Below are 19,926 nucleotides of genomic sequence, written 5' to 3' on the forward strand. Positions count from 1 at the left end.
AAATGTCTGAAGGGGTACGGCACTGTAAAAAGTTTGGGAACCACTGGTCTAGAGCCAATCAGAAGGCAGAACTGTTGTGGCTCTATACATACTGAGATGAAGTGGACACGTCTGGACACGTCTCACGTGAGTATACAACACCCTCTACTGGTAGCAGCAGTAAATACAATAGCAGACCCGTGCAACAGAGCACCGATGGGTCACTCTAATACACCACAACCCAATGAACATAATGCACGTTCATAAGCTGTTAGAAACTGTTTAAAATTGCACTTTAAAAAATCCGCGAAAGAGCGAATCAGCGAAAAGTGAACCGCGATGTAGCGAGGGAGCACTATTACATGTTATCATGAATGTACCTGTTAATGCATGATCACAGCATGTACGTATATAAAACGATAAAACGTTGTTGGGAGTTTTTTTTTAGAGGGCTTTAACATTGAAAATAGGTGGGTCACGACTTGCACTGTTAGATCCCTCATGCTAACTCATTTTCTCTCTCTAGAATCACTGAAAAGTGAAAGAAATATGTGTTCATGTTTTGCAGAAGGATTGTGAATGATGGGCAAAATTCCCCCTAAAAGTGCAGTTTTCCTTTAACCTGCATTGCTCACTAAGAAACATCACACAATTTAGTGTGATATATATCCTGATATAGTGGCATCCGCTCCCCCCCCAATAGATGCCATGCCTTCATTCATTACCAGGTGGGCCATCCACCTCAAAAAATAAGTGCCACACCTCAAAATATTGCAGATACCTCCTATTTCTTTACCCGCCGGAAAAAATCAGTTGGCACTGTAAGGTACTCAAATCAAATCCAATCAATAATAACAATAGAAACAGATAATAGTGCTTCGTGGGAATTAAAAAAAACCCAATAGGCACAATAAGCATCAAATAAAATAAAATAAAAACAGATGTTGAAGTGCTTCCTGGAAAAAAAAAAGAAAAATGTCAGAGTACCAATCACATAAACCAACAATTTAGCATACTTTAATAAAATTAAATGTAAACACGCAGAACACTTCAAAACAACAGTTATGTACAAAAGCTCGTTAATTAAAAAAAGTCTATAAGCTTTTTTAAAAGTTTCTGTAGCCCTCAGGTGGGCTGTCAGGGAATTATTATAACATTCATTCATTTTCTATGCCGCTTGTCCTCACTAGGGTCACGGGGGAATACTGGAGCCTATCCCAGCTGACTTGGGGCGAGGGGCGGGGTACAACCTGGACTGGTCGCCAGCCAATCCCAGGGCATACTATAACATAAAATCTTTTTTTTTTTATTTGGTATTGTTATTTATTTGTGGAAATGTATTACAAAAATACAGTATAAATGACCTAGTGTTCATATAAAATGTAATTTGGATGAATGATGATGCCTGGGACTCTCTGCAGCTGAGTAAAAATAAATCCTCTTAGCCACTACGCTGAATGAGGAAATGTGGTAATTCTGTTTGTCCCAAAAAAGTCACACAACTTCCATAAAAGCATGATACCCTCTAATAATTGAGATTTTGGCTCCACAATAAAATGGTACAAGAAATATCACTTTGGTGGCAGCCGAGCGGTGATTTAGCGGTCGCAGCTGCCTCCTGCCGTATGTCGCCGTTACTTGTGAGCGCCTTTCCTCCATTGTCCGCATCCTGTTCACACTATTGTCTCCGCTTTGGACCAACCCAAGGCGGTGAGGTCAGGGCAACATTGTAAAGGATTTCCTGTGTGCGCTTAATGATTTCCTGTCTTTTCAGCAGGGTAACAATACACTTTGGATTCGGTTACTTACCTGGCACGCAGTGAAGGAATCACTGTTTCAGGCCATAAAAATGAAACCCCTTGATTTGGTTCTTATTAGCTTTTATAGAGGAGGGATCAACCCGGATACACTCACTGGACACTTCATTATGCTTTATGCTCATTTAGGACACTGTCCATTGTATTAGAATATCTTTTTTTAACCTCACCAGCCATGCATGGTACACATGGACAACATACAAAAGTATTAAACCATGTGTGCATTTTTCCATTTTGTAGAATTCCAATGTGATTTATTGATAGAAAAATATTACAAATGCAAAAAAAGGCAAAGTGTGGCATTGTCAGGAAGTTAGTTTCCAAAAGTAGGCTTGGCTCATTTCCGTCACTCTATATTAAATACATCCCTGACAAAGTTACCACTAAATGTGTCCTCAAACAAGAGAGTGCATGTTATGTTTGCTAAATCATTTTTTTCATGAATAAAATACAATCATCCAGAGTTCTTCTTCTACGCAACGCAAGAGGAAATCAAGTCCGTCAGCATTGTTTCTATGCAATCAAATAAGGCCAGTTCACCTGTGTGTTCTCGCTATGATAACAGATGCTCGTGTGGTGGTGGGCCCGCAGCTCAGCTGTCGCCCTCAGTCCAGTTGTCGTCTTCAGAAGGCCCCAATCTCTGTGCCCCACGGCCTGTAAGGCTTGGATAGGGTGGGAGGGGGTGTGATTGTGCCGAGGGTGACCGGGGAGACGAGTGGGAAAGCACCGAAGGAGAGGGGGAAGGCTGACAGCGAGGAGAGGGACGACAGGAGGGGCGGCGACACCTTTGGCACGTTGAGAGGCAGCGAGCCGTTGGGAGGCACCCTGAGACACTCCGTGGGGGGCAGGAGCCTGGACGTCCCCGAGACCTCTATGCCAGCGGAAGAGGATGTAGAAGATGGTCGACTGTTTCCTCTCGATGCGGGTGTCCTGCCTTGGGGGGGTTGTAGGAGGAGGGGATGGGGGAGTGGAGCGGGGGCGGGCCCGTAGGCAGAGCCCCAGGCTAAGTGTTCCAGTCCGGCCTGCACCTCCCTCTGAGAGGCGTAGTTGCTCAGGTGGGACACCAAGCGTACGCGGAGGGGGTCTGTGCTGTCCCGGCCCTCCATGATGCTCAGGAAGCGAGCTGTCTCGGCCAGACACTCCCTGAAACCCAGGCTGCGGTAATCCTTTGCCAGGGCCTGAGCCTCAAAGTAACCTGACAGTGACAGGGGCACAAAATTACACACATATCACACCCTGTCATACTATCACACTTCATACTGTGTCCTACCATATCACATCATACCGTACCATACTACAGCATATCACACCGTTTCCTCTCATATCAGACCATAACATACTCCAACATACGATAACACAGCATATCATGCCATATCATACTACAACATATCACACCCTTTCCTATCATATCAAAGCATATCATACCCTATCATGCTATCACATATCATACTGTGTCCTATCATGTCATGCATAACACAGCATATCATACCTTATCATACTATAACAGATCATACTCTTTCCTATCATATCACACCATAAGAGATCATATCCTATCACATATCCTATCTCATATCGTATCACATGATACTGTCCTATCATGTCTTAGCATCTCATACTTTATCATACTACAACATATCATACTCTTCCGTAGCATATCATACCATAACACAGCATATTACACCCCACCGTATACAGTAACATGGCATATCACACCCTATCGTACAGGTACTGAAACACATCATACTCTTTCCTATCATATCATACCAAAACCTACTGTATCACATATCATACTATCCCATGTCCTATCATGTCATACATAACGTAGCATGATACTATATAATACTATAACATATTATACTCTTCTTATCATATCATACCATAACATAGCATATCATACCCTATCATACTCTTTCCTATCATATCACACCATAGCATATCATACCCCATCATGTAATAGTATACCCTAGCAATATCATATCATATAATAATGTGTCATATCATACTATATCATGTAATATCATGACATTGCATTTCACAGCATAATATGTAATATTAGATCACACCATGCTCTATTATAGCTTATCAGATGGTGCCATACCCCATCACAGTGTATCATATATACCATATAGCTTCATTTCATTAGCCTATTACATGGATGTCCAAAGCGCAGCCTGGGGGCCATTTGCAGCTTCGCAGTATATTTTTTATTGACACACTGTAGGAATGAAATTAAACCAAAAAAACCTGAAAAAATGAGAAAAAATACAGAAAAAAGGCAAAATGCAAAGAGAAGCTGAAATATCAATACTAATAACTAATAATAAAACAAAGATTTGTCTTTAAACATATATAAAGGTTTTTTTAAGCCTTTTGACAAAATACATAAAAGTATCAAAGTGGCCCCCCGCATCCTTTGATTTTCAGCATGCGGCCCTCGGTGGAAGAAGTTTGGACACCCCTAGCCTATTATATAATCTCATTATCATACAGTGTCATACCCTATCTTATCATTTCATTATCACATCATACCCTATCATCAAGTCTATGATCACATGTCATATCGTACGAAAAATGAAGCTTACCTTTGCCTCCAGATGCATGCAGCATCTTCAAGTGGTCCACTGTCATTTGCAGGATTTCTGCTTTTTCCAATTTTGCTGATCCCTGCACATTCAAGCAGTTGAAAAGACATCTAATTAGCGTTTCACAAATCACTTTTCACAAGGTCACTCACTTTTTCAATGAGTACAGATTAAAAAGCATGGAATGAGCTTTTTCATACATGTTTGCTGTAGTAATTGTTTGTATTTAACTTGGGTTGTGAGTTGTAAAAAAAAGTGATGTAGCATTAATGACACACAAAAATCATATGACCAATATCTTAGCAAACAAGCGCCTGTTGGTAGAGTAACGAAGTCCATTGCGATGTTACCTGTTTCTCAAAAGCACTTGGCACCAGTCTTCTCAGCTCAGACAAACTGTTATTGATGCGGTCACGTCTCCTTTTCTCGATAATCTACAATCAATTAAAAACGGATTTAGCCCACTTCCCGGTTGAAGGGAAGTAGCAAAAGTATTTACAAAAAGCACTCACTCCTCTGCGTCGTTTTCTGGCTTGAACTTGAGTAGTTGTGGAAGGTGACGCAGAGTCGTGGCAATCAGCTGGACTGGAACACCATGACAACGTTACATTAAAAAAAATCCAAATAAAAAAGTCAAAATAATTCAAAAGAACAAAAATAGTGAACAAACCCATTTTCGTCTCCGCTGTCTTTCTCTACTTCAATGTTGTCATCCAGGTCGCTGTCGGACGAGCTGTAAGTGTGGCTTCTCTTCATGTTTTGTCGCACAGCAACCTGCAAGCACTGGCAGCAGCTCTTAGCAGGGACGTCACTTTAAACTCACTTCATGCACTCTACAGGGGGCGGGGTCTCACTCGCAAGGTGGGCGGGGCTTAGGCTTAAGCCTGTCAGTTTGGTAGTCGTTAAGATTGACAGTGTATATATATATATTTTTTTAATTAAACCAGTATGATATTTACTTTATTTACTTCTCACATCATTTTTTAGGATAATATTGAAATTTCACGTGTACATTATTAGCAATTTTGCTGCATGTTAGATAATCAGTATCCAATAAGTATAATCATATATGTGATATATGCAGAGTGGGTTTGCTTTTGTCATTTTGTTTGTTGCACTAACTTGGATTTTTTATTTTAGTATAATGTATTTTTTTATTTCACGTTTTTCTAGAGAAAGGGGTGTCCAAAGTCCAGCCTGGTGGCCAATTACAGCCTGCAACTTCTTTTTTATTGGCGCGTGGCACATTCTAAAAATACGATTAAACAAGAAAATGAAAAAAACAATAGCAAAAATGGGGGAAAAAAGCGTGGTCATTTTACTGTTCTCGAGTCTACAGGCAAATTGCATGGCTAAAACAGCAAATCTAATGGTGGCCAATTGCGGTGGGTGGCTCGATTTACATACTGCAATATCAATACTAAGGGTTTAATGGTTTAATGGTTTAATTCATCCTGAACATGCATATGAATCAAACTGTAGCAAATCACATAGTACAATTCACAATTTTGCATCTCCAAAAAGGAGTAGGAAGAAGCAAAGCTTCAGGTAAAGGTAGCATCAGTATCAGATCGATACCAGTGTGACGAGATCAATCATTTTTTAGTTCTCTTCTATGTTTATTTCTTAAAATTATGTGTTTTTTGTTGTTGTGTTGTCCATAATGTTGCATTATTGATATTATTATATTTGTATATTGTTATATTGTTTACAAGAAATAAGTTCTTGATTACTGGAGGGCAGTTTTTGCTATGTTATTTTGCACTATTGACTTTGTTTTCTCAAACTATTGTATTAAAAGGGAACAATTGTATTATTTTGTTGCTATTGTTACATTTGCTGATATTGCTGTATTTATATTATGTTGAATAGTTAATTGTAAATTTGTTGATAAAATTATATTTTTTGTTTGCTTGTTTGCATAAAGTTTCATTCAGATTATAATCCTGATTAAAAAAAAAGAAAGGCAAACGCACAAAATCATTTAAGGATCTCGAAAAATTTCAAGTAAAAAGTATTTGCATGGGTTTGATACCAAAATTTGCAGTATCGCCCACCCCTAGTGGCCAACATGAGAGTTTTGCATTGAGTGTCTTTATTACAAGTGGCAAATGTTTAATCCTTGTTAATTCCTCTTGTGTCAAAGGACTTGATCATGTTCATAAACTTCCTGGTGGAAAGATTGAAGGTCCTTGTTTGGTTCCCACTGCCTGTTCCTCCTGGCATGAAGCCCTCTTTCTGCCCGCCGTCAGTGGGAGCCCTCTTCGCTGTTGTGGAGGACACACGGCCTATTAGCAGAGCGTGTTGTTCATTTGTTCATTGTCCGCTGTCAGCTGTGTGATCCGCAACAGAGCTGAATCGCTTCGGGAGGCCCAACAACATTAGCGAGGCAGCCTTAGTGAGGCGCTCTCCTAGGAAACTGCAAACAGGTCAGCGGACTGAGCTTCCCAGGGAATCATTCATCCACAAATCAGAGCGTACGGGGCTGGGAACCAAGAGGGAGCAATGTTTTGAAAGGCTCAAGCTACATGCAACTGCGGACGGAGGTTTTGCTTATGAGCGACATGAACAAACATACACGCTGACTTATGTACACTGTCGACCCATGAAAGTGTGTCACTCAGCCAGCGCCGGTCGGGGGACACGGGTGGTCTAGTGAAGGTGAGAACATTGTGACCCCGCTAATGTGCCGGTGTCAAAGGGCAGACTATATAAAACACAGTAGCTTTCAATGCCCGTGTTCTGACTTGTAACTGATACACGCTGGGTTAATGTTTATATATAAAAGTGTATATGGAGTCACCTTAAGTGGTGCTGCTTTATTCTGCCCAGCCTACATCGTACAAGGTTAGTGTGATGAATTATGCTTGCTTTTGTCATTAAGTATCTCATTAACAGACCATATTATTGCTGTCCAATGAAAAGCATGGACAGTAGAGCCGCGCTTTTTGCGGAGGTTACGTTCTGCGAGGGTTGTGGCTTACCACTTACTTGCAAAAATCCGCGAGTAATTGATACACCCATGAAAATGTCTACTTTTGACACACGGCTGACCACACCCACCTGCTAGCTTGACGTTAGTGTTCTCCTCCGATTTCGGATCAATATTTGCAATAAAAGTGACTGTTGTAATTATTACGTAGGATTCAGCTCGAGAACCCTCCCCTTTTCTCTTCAATCGCCATTGTTCACTTGCTACACAGGTTTAAGCCCTAAATATGTCTCACACACTTATTAAACACATTTGTACTCAACACTGATGATCGTGATGATGATCGTGTAAGATGATCCATAAACAGATGAATCGGAGTCATGACGCCAGTCATAGCACACAACTCTGATGCGATCAAGGACCGCCAAACAAAGTGCAAAATCTCAACGCTTGACGAAAAACATTAAAAACATGAACATTAAAATATTTAATCGTGATTAATCACCGTTTGCCCATAGTTAACTCGTAATTAATCACATTTAATTGCAGATGGAAAAAGTTTTTATCTATAATAAGTAGGCATGTGAATCTCTTTGTTGTAAACGATTCGATACGCAACTACAACGATTACTACGTCAAATTTTATGTAAAGTTGTATCAATTTTGTAAATATGGGCCATTATTTTATTCAAAAATAACACATAGTTAGAAATCTCCTAGTTTTTTAATATTTAATGCCATTTGTCCCACTTTTTTGACGGCCGTGAACGCACCTGCTCTCATTCTCACAAACTGCACAGATAGATACGTTATTCATCTCCAAGAGAAATTCACACAGATAGACTACTAGACTGTATTTTTACCTTTTCTTTCACCTCATATTTGGTCTGAAATGCTGATACTATGTAGGAATGTATAAAGGTCCTTATTTAGTGCTAATGTGCATACTTGTGGTACACAACACCTCAGAAAAACATGTCCTGGCTCGTAATGGTGGATGGTGGGTCTGTATTCATTTTGTGCTTTTAATTTGATGTTGTTCCTGTCAGTTTTACACAATACATAATAAGTAAGATAAATTAGATCGCTATAATGTCTGTATGTTTTATTGATGTGTTGATGACTAGCTAATGCTAGTGCTGCTAGCTCTTCATTCATGGTCACATTGACAGAAGCCCCCACATAGCTGTCCTCGGCTATGCCTGCCGTTAACAAGCAGCTCGTACCCAAATTTTAGCTCACAGTTCCAAGCAAAAAATCACCTTGCGCCTACAAAAAAACACATGTTAGTTGGGGCACTCGTATGCCAAGGTACCATTGGAGAAATGACAATAAAAAAACACCGGCAGTACTCCAGTACCTTCTCGCTTCTCTCTGGCAAGTCGACAATGACGCAGTCTGTGATGATTCCAATCACATCGACAATTGACACAAATAACTGAGCAAATGTACCTAACACAGTAAGACAAAACATCTTGTTCGGCCAGGGGTGGCCAACTTTGGCCAACTTTTTCCAGCGAGGGCCACATATTGAAAAATGAAAGGATGCAAGGGCCACGCTGATATCTTTTAAAGCAACACATGTATATGTATGAAAAAGTTATGTATATTTCAATAAAAAAACGCATCTCAGCTTTGTGATATCGATGAGCGTATTATTAGTATATGAATTTCATTTTTTGCTCTTTTTTTCCAATTTATGCTATTGTTTAAAAAAAAAAAACATTTCCAAATATTTCAACTGTCTTCTTAAATAATAAATGTACTTCTCGTAATATTATGACCTTATAATATAGTATTAAAACTTTTTCCCAAAACTAATTTTCCAAAGATGACAACTTTATTTAGTTTGATTTGTTTCTCATAATATTCCGACTTTTAAAAAAAATATATTTTTCTCTAATATTTCAACTTTATGCTACTAAGATGACGTTATTTGTCCTTTTTCCCATTAGATCACAACTTTTTTCTCTTAATACTTGGAATTTACTCTTGTGAAATTACTGCTGATCTTTCCATTTTTGCTGTTGTTATTTTGGTTTTCTTGTTAAATTCTATTTTTACAATGTGCTGCGGGCCAATAAAAAAACAACTGCGGTCCGTAAATGGCCCTCCGGCCGTACTTTGGACACCCCTGCGTTAGGCTATTTGACTTGGTGTACTTTCTTCAACTTCGAGCACGCAGCAAGCTGGTTCCTAGAAACATGACATTTGAGTGAGAATCTGGATAAAGGTGGCGTTTGAGTCACCATGTGTCCAATCTAAACTTTGTCCTCACTGAACCAGGAGGTAGCCTGCCAACTGTCCAACAGATGTACAAACACTCGCAAGTAAGGTGCCTATGTGTCCCTTGAGAAGATGTACTGGAATAAAAATGTTTGCTAAAATGTTTGCTGGTGGTTCCGTGAAACATTAGAGGTAGAAACAAGATTGAAGGTAAAAAAAACAAACAAAAAAACACCCTGATAATGGATAGTTCCATAAAATCAAATTGCACTTCCCCTCTGTTAGCGCTTACTCCTGCACTGACATGTCTGCAAAGGCCATCAGCGGTGGGGGGATGTCCTGCTGTCTTCCAGTCTAGTAGCATGTCGAGGTGCAGCTGTTTCCCTGCTCCGTCCACCAGGTCAGTTGTTAGCTGGCTGTGCAGGGAGCCCGCAGACAAGTGCAGACGAGATGGAGCAACTGCAGGCCGGTACGCTGCTCCCTGAATGTCAGCCAGGCTACGGCGGTGACAGATACAGTGTACAAGCTTCATTCAGCCTGTTGATGTATGGAGTGGGGGTGATGTTCACTCCCCCCTTGGCACCCTGCTGTCAGCACACACTTTCACTCAAAATCATCACTACCTGCAGCTTGTATGTCTTTTCTCATGCCCATCTATGAATGATTTATATACGGCAGCATGTGAATTATTAGTTCTGCACATCCTTCTTCTAGTGAATTATTCAATCAAGGCTTGGTTTCCTTGGTTTACTGACTGTCCCAACTCAGGGACCTCTTTAAAAAGGACGTTTTAGCCAATGGAAGTCTTCTTGGATGTGTCACAAGTTGTCTCAGAAAGTCAACAAATCTGGCATTAAATGTCAAAAGGAGTAACAATACTTACCATTTCGCTCCGCCTGGTGCCACCATATTGGATTACTTTTCATGACTGAGCTGAGGCATGCACAGGATTTTGGGATACATACTGTATGTCCACAAAGGATAATAGAGATGTGTCCTGCAAAAAAATAGAAAACGGCCTTCACAACTTGGATTTATATGTGTTATAGACTCTTCTGGGCCGCACGGTGGCCTCGTGGTTAGCATGTTGGCCACACAGTCAGGAGATCGGGAAGATCTGGGTTTTCTCCGGGTACTCCCGTTTCCTCCCACATCCAAAAACATGCATGTTAGGTTCATTGGAGACTCTAAATTGTCCATAGGTATGAATGTGAGTGTGAATGATTGTTTGTCTATATGTGCCCTGCCATTGGCTGGCAACCAGTCCAGGATGTACCCCGCCTCTTGCCTGAAGTCAGCTGGGATAGGCTCCAGCATACCTGTGACCCTAAAGAGGATAAGCGGCATAGAAAAAGGATGGATAGATGGACTCTTCTACTCCTAAACCGCTGCAAACAAAAGGGGGACACGTTTCAAAACATGCACCCCCCACTGTGTCGCCTGTGCTTTTATTTTTAAGACGAATACACAACATGGTGGCACTGTTGTTAAACCCCAAAGTCGGATTGACTTGAATTTTCTCACACAACTCAATCAATGTGTTCTAGAAAACACCCACTGTAACTTTGTTTACTTGAAATACCACAAGCACATGCCAGTAAGGTCTGAGGAAGATTGGTTGAAAGACACAACCGCCATCAAGCACAACATCGTTGCAGGGGCACAGGTGGGACTCAGCAACGAATTTGGCTAATGATGATAAAACTTTGAGGAAATCGATATGATATGTATGCTAGTATCACTATGTCACTGGCGCTGAGCCGGAGGATCCAATTGGCTGTACCGTGAAGACACGAGGCAATCCTTGGCCCAAAAGAAGGTTGTTCCTGGTGCCGAGTGCAGTCCAATAACCATCATATGGTATCTGCGAGAGAAGGGTTTTAAGAAGAAAAAACATATTTAAAGGCCTCGTCTCTTTCAACGCCACAAAATTGCCAGAGAAATGTAACCTTGTCGGTCGTAAAGGCTTCTACACGGCACAGTGGAGGGGGCACCATCATGATCTGGGCTGCTTTTTCCTTCAATGGAACAATGGAGCTTCAGGTTGTGCAGGGGCGTCAAACGGCAGATGGCTATGTGGGGATGTTGCAGGGCGCATCCCTCATGACTGAAGGCCCTCGTCTGTGTGGTAATGACTGCATTTTTCAACAGGACAATGCTGCAGTTCACAATGCCCACCTGACAAAGGACTTCTTCCAGGGGAATAACCTCACTCTTTTGGACCATCCAGTGTGTTCTTCTGATGTAAATAAAACCGAGGACATTTGTGAATGGATGGCAAGGGAAGTTTACAAAAATGGCCATCAGTTCCAGACAGTGAATGCCCTCCGTGAAGCCATCTTCACCACCTGGAGCAACATTCCCACGAGCCTCCTGGAAACACTGGCATCAAGCAGGCCCAAACCCATTTTGGGGTTATTAACAAGAATGGTGCAGCTACTCATTACTGAGTACTTTTTGGAAAATGTTATTTCTATTTTAGTGGGGTTTAGTTTTAGTTTTTTTTTTAGTTTCTTAAACTTTTGATCAGCTGATGAACTTTTGTCTCGCTCCCATTTCTTCTGTTTGAATGTTGAAGCTCTACTTAGAACCTCCTTAAGATCCAACAGTACAAAATGTAAATTCTTGCAATTTTCCAACTGGTCTTAAAATTCTGATCAGGAGTGCATAAATAAAATTGACTTGGTGACAAGGCTTACTGCCATTGTCTTGTAGGTGTTGTCCTGTAGGTGTAATGGTCGGCTGTCCCCGTACTTTTGCAAAAACATCCCTCCTATCAGAAAAAGCCAGCTTGTGATGGGACATCTCCATTAGTGTCTGCCCACTCCTTGCCGTGAACCAATTCTAAATCAGCCATGACCCCTTTACTGAATTTCCTGAGCAGGAGGAGGCTGATGTTAAGTAGATTTGGGATGACTTTTGTTTTTGATGCTATTATCTCAGCAGAAGACTACAGTGCCATCATCTCTAATGGACATGTGGGGTCCATTACGCTCTCTACTCACACCTGACTGTCAAGGTCCTTCGCATTAGTGCTAACATTCCTTCGGCCCATTAAACACAATTAGTATTTTCCCCCTGCAGAAGCCTTGACATCTCACCTCACGGAATCCAAGCATTTTCTCCACTTGACTCTTTGTGATTCTGTGTTTTGTTTTTTTTTCCACGCTTTCTCGACAGTGCCTGTTGACCATGAGTGAACTCAGTTGTGGAGCAAGTAGCTAAGCGGTATAAGCCAGCATTTGTTGTGAAACTGGCGTGTGCCCAGCTGCCTTTCTCCATCTCCCCTTAGGTTTCCCTTGGTGACCCTTTATAGTGTGCAAAGAGCGCGGCCCGAGTGTGTGCCGGTGCGTCTGCGTGTGTTTATGTGTGTGCGGCCCAGAGTGTGCGAGTGTGTTTAGGAGGTGCTGTTTCCCACAGCCCTGATCTAATTCCGTGGTAACTCAATCTCCGTGTGAGCGCTTCCCGGCGAGTGTTCTCCCACCCGTCGACAGTCCCCCTCTCTCTGGCCGGCCGAGTGGCTGAGCGTGTCTGACAGAGGCCTGGCTCAGTCCCACCACTGCCCCCTCCCCTTCTTGGCCTCCGTGCTACCCGCCCTCCCATCAGGATTGATTTACTATGTCAACCGTTGAGGCTGTCGGCAGCAGCGGCGTTCGCAGCCGTGCCTGCATCCTGTGTGCGCGCCATCCTGATATCTTATACCTGTCATTCAACAACTGTGTGTGTGCGTGTGGACTGACTCAATGAAGCGGCATGTACAAAAAGGTGCGGTTTTCTTATGCAGGCACTCTTGAGCTATGGCGTATTATGTAAGAAAAAGCAAATGCCACCCATGCTGGTTGTAAATAGCTCGTCCCCACAAAGGGAAATGTCTCCCATACAACAATGTTATCCTATGAAGCACAGCTTCCTGGCTGCCCTCTCTGGTTCCAGCCAGCACCCAGGCGCTATATTGGGCAGGGAAAAGACCAGGCCTGAGACCCATTCCTACGGTGGCTCACCACCCCCCCCTTCCAACATCTCATTCTTCACTTTCCTGCCTTTGTTGGCATCCATTCTTTTTGTGCTTTTTGGATAGGTAAGATGTGTGGACTTCCTTGTTGCTTTGTTGTTTGTCTCTCTCTAAACACGGCTTCTCATGTTGTTCAACTGACAACAGGAGCCAGTCACAACATTTTGAGTCACTCCCGCAACATAAACAATCACAACATCCTATACTGATATGGATGACCACTGGTTTGAACACATTTTAAAACGCAAAACAATGCTGATTACCTCAAGGAGTGGTTTACACAACACACTTTTCAACTAAAAACTGGCTCAGTCTCGTCGCTTCAGAGCCTGGAAATGCAAACATTGAAAAAACAATGTGGACGTTTTAGAAATCGACACAAAACGGTGCAGGCATGTATGAGTGTGTCACAACGCTTGGATCAATCCAAATGTAAAGTATCACTATCAAGGGTAGCATCAGTATTGGGGTGATGATCGCGTGATAAGATCAAGATTTTTTCAGTTCTCTTCTATGTTTATTTTTACAAATCACTTATGTGTTTTCTTGTATTGTTCATATTGTTACATTTTTGCTATTGTATATATTTATTAGGCTGTTATTGGCATAAAAATGAGACATCTGATCATTTCCGTATCTGTTTTTCTACCGATAGTGATATCAACGCATGAGTAAAACCTCGCCACTGGCGTCACAGAAAAAAGCATAATGTGTTCATTCATTACAGAACATTTGTTTGAGCTGCTGCCAGCATCGGTATCAGTTGATATTGGTAATGAAAATGAAGTACTGGACAAAGATTGATGTATCTGTAAGAAAACCAGTATCAAGCATCTCTGATATTTACTGGCTGGGCTATACGCTTAGCATTTTCATTTAGCTCCTGAATGAAAAAATTTTGCAGCACAGAAAAAAAATTAAGAGTGCAATTCCAACACCATAAATGTATATCCAACTCACAAACACGTCTTTAGTCAGCTCGTCCTGGGAGCTACACTTCCTCATTGTCACGTCATGACAGCGAGATGCATTCAATGACACTCTGAAAATGACAACGTCTTTATCATACGTATGTGTGGTCTAAATAAACAGAAAGACAAATAAAAACAGGAAGTGGATATTCTTATCTCTTACTAACTGTTACTGCGGAGTACAATTTATATGCTCGGAAATTCCCAGAAAATACATCTACACTCAAAAGATGTGAATTCAATTTAGATTACATGGTGTCTTTGAATGCAACCTTTCATGGCTCATAATAACGCTGTTAAAGTGTGATTCAATTGTTGTGCTACTATTAAAGGGATAGTTTGGATTTTTTGACATGAGGTTGTATGACATCCCCATCAGCAGTGTAGTCCATCAGCAGCGACTAACACCTCAATTGGTCCCCTAAATCCGGGTCTGGTCGGATTTCTGTGATGAAGAACGCATCACAAAAATGCAAGCATTTTCGTCACATACACATGACTGGACAGGCGACAGTGCGCAGGGATACGGCGAGAGACAAATATAACGCCGATCGATTTGTGAGGTCTGTTTTTTTCGAGGAGGCATTTTTGTAATGTAAATGTATTACTCTTTTGAACGCATATAGTTTTGACAAGCCAAACTGCTTACTTGTGTAACCCCAACGACTACCTGGAACTACGTTCTTCATCACCGAAATCCGACCAGCACTGGACTTACGGGACCAATTGGGGACTGTTGATGGACTACACTGCTCTTGCGGATGTCATACAACTTCATGTCCAAAAATTCCAACTATCCCTGTAAAGACACTAGCGTTAGGCAAACGTTTTCAGAAATGTTTGGTATTATTTCAGCTCGATTTCAATTTTCAGTTCATTTTGAGCTGTTAACACTTAAATACACTGTATATAATTGTGTCCTGTCATTTATATTCCTGTTCATAAAATACAGCAAAAATTGGCAAATTTCACACATACTGGCAAATGGTGATTAATCATGATGAATTAATTTGAAAACTAATTAATTTGATAAAAATTTGTAATCATTTCACAGCCCTAATATTTCAGGGGGACATTGGGGGCAAAAAAACAAATGATTTGAATGACAGCCAATGGTAGTTTTTGCTTTTCTTTCCTTATTTTGCACTACCAACTTTATTTTGGTCAAACAATTGTCAGTAATAAATGGGAATAATTGTATTAATTTGTTGATATTGTTACATTGTCTTATTGTTGTATTTCTTTTCTGTTAAATTGCTCACAAATATATTTGTGATAAAAAAATGCTGTTGATGAAAATATTATATTTGTTTGCTAGAGTCTTTGTCTTTAAAAGCAAATTCACAAAATCATTTCATGAGCTTGAAGAATTTCAAGTCAAAAGTAGAGTATCAATATTGGCATCTTCAATACTGGCCCTGTATGACTTAGTATCAGATCAGTACCAAAATTTGCAGTATCGCCCACCCAAAATGGTTGCGCTAACAAACGGTACTTTTGACAATGCCATTTTTTAGCCTGGGAATGCAAACATTGGACAAACAGCGGACATGCGCTGTAGGCATGTGTGAGTACATCACAAACAACAATGGCCAACTACAACTACGTTTGCCTTATTCAAGACGATGGTTGGACACCGGATTTTCAGTTGGTTACCAAAAGGAGTCATTTATATCAGCTTTTGACCAAAAACATGACAGAAACTGAGTCAATTTAGCGATTTGTTTAGACGACAACAAAGTTTTGGAGCCTGGAAGTGGAGTTTTTTGAAAACAACACTATTATTATTACTATTATATCATTATATTATTACTGTTATATCAGGAAAAACCACTCCGCATTGAACACATCAGTCAGAACCAGACACTCACAAAACAACAACAACAATCACGGAGGAGAACGAGAATCACGTCATGCACTGTACTCACTTCTCAACATGTGCTGACTTTGGAACGGAAAGACTTTTGAGTGGAGACTGGGGGCAGCCACCAAACAGTGCGCTGCAGCAAGGTGGAGACTGTGGAGTAAATAATACCACAGCATCCATAGCTAAGAAACAGCCTAGGCTAAGCGAACATGTGTGTTTCTTTTTGTCATGTACTCTACATCTGCCTATCTAAAATGTTCAAATGAAGTTGCAATGATGAATCAAGCAATGAGTGATGTCATCCATATGGTGTCCATCAGTACCCACTTTTACCATCCGAGAAGTGTGGACAGGGTACTGTGCAGTGGGAAAGGGGCAGACACGCAACATGCATTGCATCACCAACGAGTGGCCTGGCATACGTATCACAGCCTTTTCATTCTTTTTTGTAGTTCTGACAACATTTTCATTTGCTTGTGAAGAAAAACAGTGTGTCCTGTTGTCACTAAGTCGTTGCGGTGGAAACGTACCCGTCGTCTGCTTCATCCTTTCTGTCACAATGCTGCACGCTCCTTCAGTAGCCCCTCACAAATGACCGTGCCCATGGCGTTTACAACTATGCTCCCCATTAACACTTAACTCAGCTAGTCCACAAAGGAGGGATGGCAGATCACAAGGCCGCTTTCCAAATAAGCGCAACAGGAGACAGCACGTGATGTCCCCCGCACAGAAAGCGGGGACATGGAGCGAGTTACTTTTAAGGCCACACATTGTGTCGCCGCAGGAAAAACATTGTTTGCATATCAATGGTGTTGTGTGTGTATGTGTGTGCGTGGGGAGTTCTTAATTGAAATGTAGCTTCATTTCGAAGAGGGAGCCTCACAGGCACCAGCCATATGAACTAATGACTCTGGTGTGTGTGTGTGTTTAAAATCTTGCTAAAGAGCAGAACAGTCCATCAAGGTCACCACACGTAGACACTCTTAGGCCAAGGTTTAAGGAGGGGCGGGACTTGTGTTGGTAATGGCATATAAATGTGATTAATTATATTAGTTGGGCAACAAACTGTTTTGCATTTTTGTTAAAAAAAATGTCGTCCTTGCGGCCCGGCTCCTTTCCCAGTGCATGCTCCGTGCCAGCTGTCTGCACTGCAGTAAAGTACTGCTTTCCCAAGCTCCGATCCTGTGGGAAAATCTGTTGTGGCCAGTAATTGATTCCGCCCTGCCAGCCCCATTACTCTCTGCTGCAGTCAAAGTGCCAGTGAGCTGCAGCGAGCCTGTTAGCATAGCCGCCTTTACTCCTTTACTCTATTCTGCAGCACAGCTCCCTCAGCCCTTCACTCACATTGTCATTTCTGTCTGTTCTGTTTGTGCCTACAGAAGTTCACACACTGTTATTCACATGCACATTTCAGTTTTTCGATACACCAACCCTGATGTACAGCACATGACCCATAATGTGGCTCACTACTCAGCTCATCTCAACTTCTTTTATTTAATGAGATTTGGTTTAAAGTAGGGCTTTAGACACACACGAAGACTATAGAAAATACTAGTGATGTGCCATACCACTGATTTCGTTTCTGATCCAATACGGAGTAAAAGTCAGGCTGGTATCGGCGATAGCGATCCGATACCAATACTTTGTGCAAATTCACCTAATGTGTCTGATAAATTTGGCAAAGTAGTGTATTTCATATCGCATGAAGAATACAAGACATTTTATTAATTTATTAATTCAATGATTTTTCAATTTAAATAAATTACCAATTTTAATAAATTAATAATTTTTTAAACGTTATTTATTTATTTTAAACCCTAAAGTACATTGAGGTAGCGGGCTGATTTACAATATAGCCCAGCGAATATACATAACTGAAAAAACAGAGGACAGAGTCGTATAAAATATGTGAAAATGGTATTTTAAACAATAAAAAAAGAGAATAAGTAAAATAAAACCATTAAAATAAATGATTAATCATATAGAACTACTATCAGAATGAAAACGTTATTCACAATTCACACATGGCTCTGTTTATGATCATCCTTTCAACAGGCAAACGTTTCAGACAAAAATTACTTCAAATGACTGAAGTATCGAAAGTATCAATGCTTTGATTAGAGAATCGAATTTAGAGCATGAAGAGCTGGTATTGGAAGTATCGGTATTTCAGTATCGAGCCGCACATCACAAGAAAATGCAGTGAAACCTCTAAAGTGAATCTCAGAGGTGGTACAATGAGGGATTCAAGTGAAATATTTTCTGAGAAATAGTGCTCCAGAGTCACACAAAACATGTAAGCTCCATCCAATTATAGTTCCATGGCAATTATAGTAAAACGCAACATGCAAGACTAAGTTCTTTTTGCACTTCCATGACAATTACGAATGATAACAAGTTACTAGTTAATTAAGGTTTTAATATTACAGTACTGTCATTATTTCCAATGGGAAAACCTGTTCCGAAATATGAACAGATCAGAGGTCACCAGCACCCAGGAACAACAAATTAAACCTTATTAGTGGGGGTCAAAACAGCCTACAGGTGGCGCTCTGGGATCAGTGGCTGCTACCCTCTGGATAAACATCTCTATCTGGAGCCGTAGCCGATACTGATGGTTGATGCACCGCTGGTGCTGGTTTCATGATGCTGAGACGTGCTGGCCTGATGAAGAGGACTGGTAAAGAGATAGTTCTAATGGAACCATCAGATCTGCTGATCTATTTGTAGATGACATACCCTTGTGGGTTTTGCCATCTGGCTCCTGGTTGGGGGTAGTGGGTTGTGTGGGGGGTGCGGAGGCATTGGGCATTTTGACATGTACATTTGGGTACTGGGGTGGGTCGGGTTGTGTTTGCCTGTGGAGGTGGCGCTGTGCTTTTGCTTCGTCCTGGGGTTTTGCTTGGGGGCCAAATGTCCCTAGCTTTGTGCAAATATTAGGGGTACACAAGATCTCATGTCACAAAGTATCGCAAGATTAAAATGTGACAAGATTTCACGTTCAGAAAAAAACTGCCTCGTGGGCATGAGGCCTGTGACAATAATTCATTATTGTGAACTGAGTGAGCCCTTTTGTCAGTCATATGTTCTCTTTGTCTCAGAGGGGGGAGACGGGGCCGGTAAGTGCAAAACACAGTGTAACAGAGTAGAAATTAAATTAATAGATTGCAATATATTGTCATGTCATTTTCCAATTTTTTTCATTGTACATTTCTTATAATGTTACACCCCTAGTAAATAGTGTATAATGAACATAGGAAATGTGAAAAAAAAAGTGATTGCAGTGTTATGAAGAAGGGGTAGGATTAAATAACCTCTGCTTCTTCCTACTCCTTTTCAGACATGTTGAATTGTGGAATTGTTGTATTACTCTGCAACTTTGTCTCCACGTTTGAAATAAACTGAATCAATCAATCAAACCATTAATTTAAATGGTAATCACTAAAGCACAAACAACAGAATGTGTAATAAAGCCTTAAAGAAAGAATATAAAAATGAAGCGTATCAATAGTTCTTCATAGTAATTCTTTAAATACAGTA

The 19,926-nt window shown here is 41.0% G+C and overlaps 1 protein-coding gene across 3 annotated transcripts; it reads right to left on the reverse strand.

Annotated features, from left to right (window-relative positions):
* Nucleotides 1-998: 998 nt before the first annotated feature.
* On the reverse strand, nt 999-14,533 carry LOC129185248 (hairy/enhancer-of-split related with YRPW motif protein 1-like). Of its 3 annotated transcripts, XM_054782063.1 has the most exons (8): nt 11,486-11,675; nt 11,320-11,400; nt 10,420-10,533; nt 5,049-5,161; nt 4,891-4,963; nt 4,729-4,812; nt 4,379-4,460; nt 999-2,991 (listed from the first exon to the last, which is right to left on the reverse strand). In XM_054782063.1, the coding sequence occupies exons 3-8, from the start codon at nt 10,420-10,422 to the stop codon at nt 2,420-2,422; spliced, it is 927 nt and encodes a 308-aa protein (XP_054638038.1). In that variant the 5' UTR covers nt 10,423-10,533; nt 11,320-11,400; nt 11,486-11,675; the 3' UTR covers nt 999-2,419. The 3 variants fall into 3 exon arrangements, with proteins under 3 accessions (XP_054638038.1, XP_054638039.1, XP_054638040.1); XM_054782064.1 differs by lacking the exons at nt 11,320-11,400; nt 11,486-11,675 and adding an exon at nt 14,509-14,533; XM_054782065.1 differs by lacking the exons at nt 10,420-10,533; nt 11,320-11,400; nt 11,486-11,675 and having other exon boundaries at nt 5,049-5,603.
* Nucleotides 14,534-19,926: the final 5,393 nt, after the last annotated feature.

The sequence above is a fragment of the Dunckerocampus dactyliophorus genome, chromosome 7 (assembly GCF_027744805.1).
Source record: "Dunckerocampus dactyliophorus isolate RoL2022-P2 chromosome 7, RoL_Ddac_1.1, whole genome shotgun sequence".
Taxonomy (NCBI): domain Eukaryota; kingdom Metazoa; phylum Chordata; class Actinopteri; order Syngnathiformes; family Syngnathidae; genus Dunckerocampus; species Dunckerocampus dactyliophorus.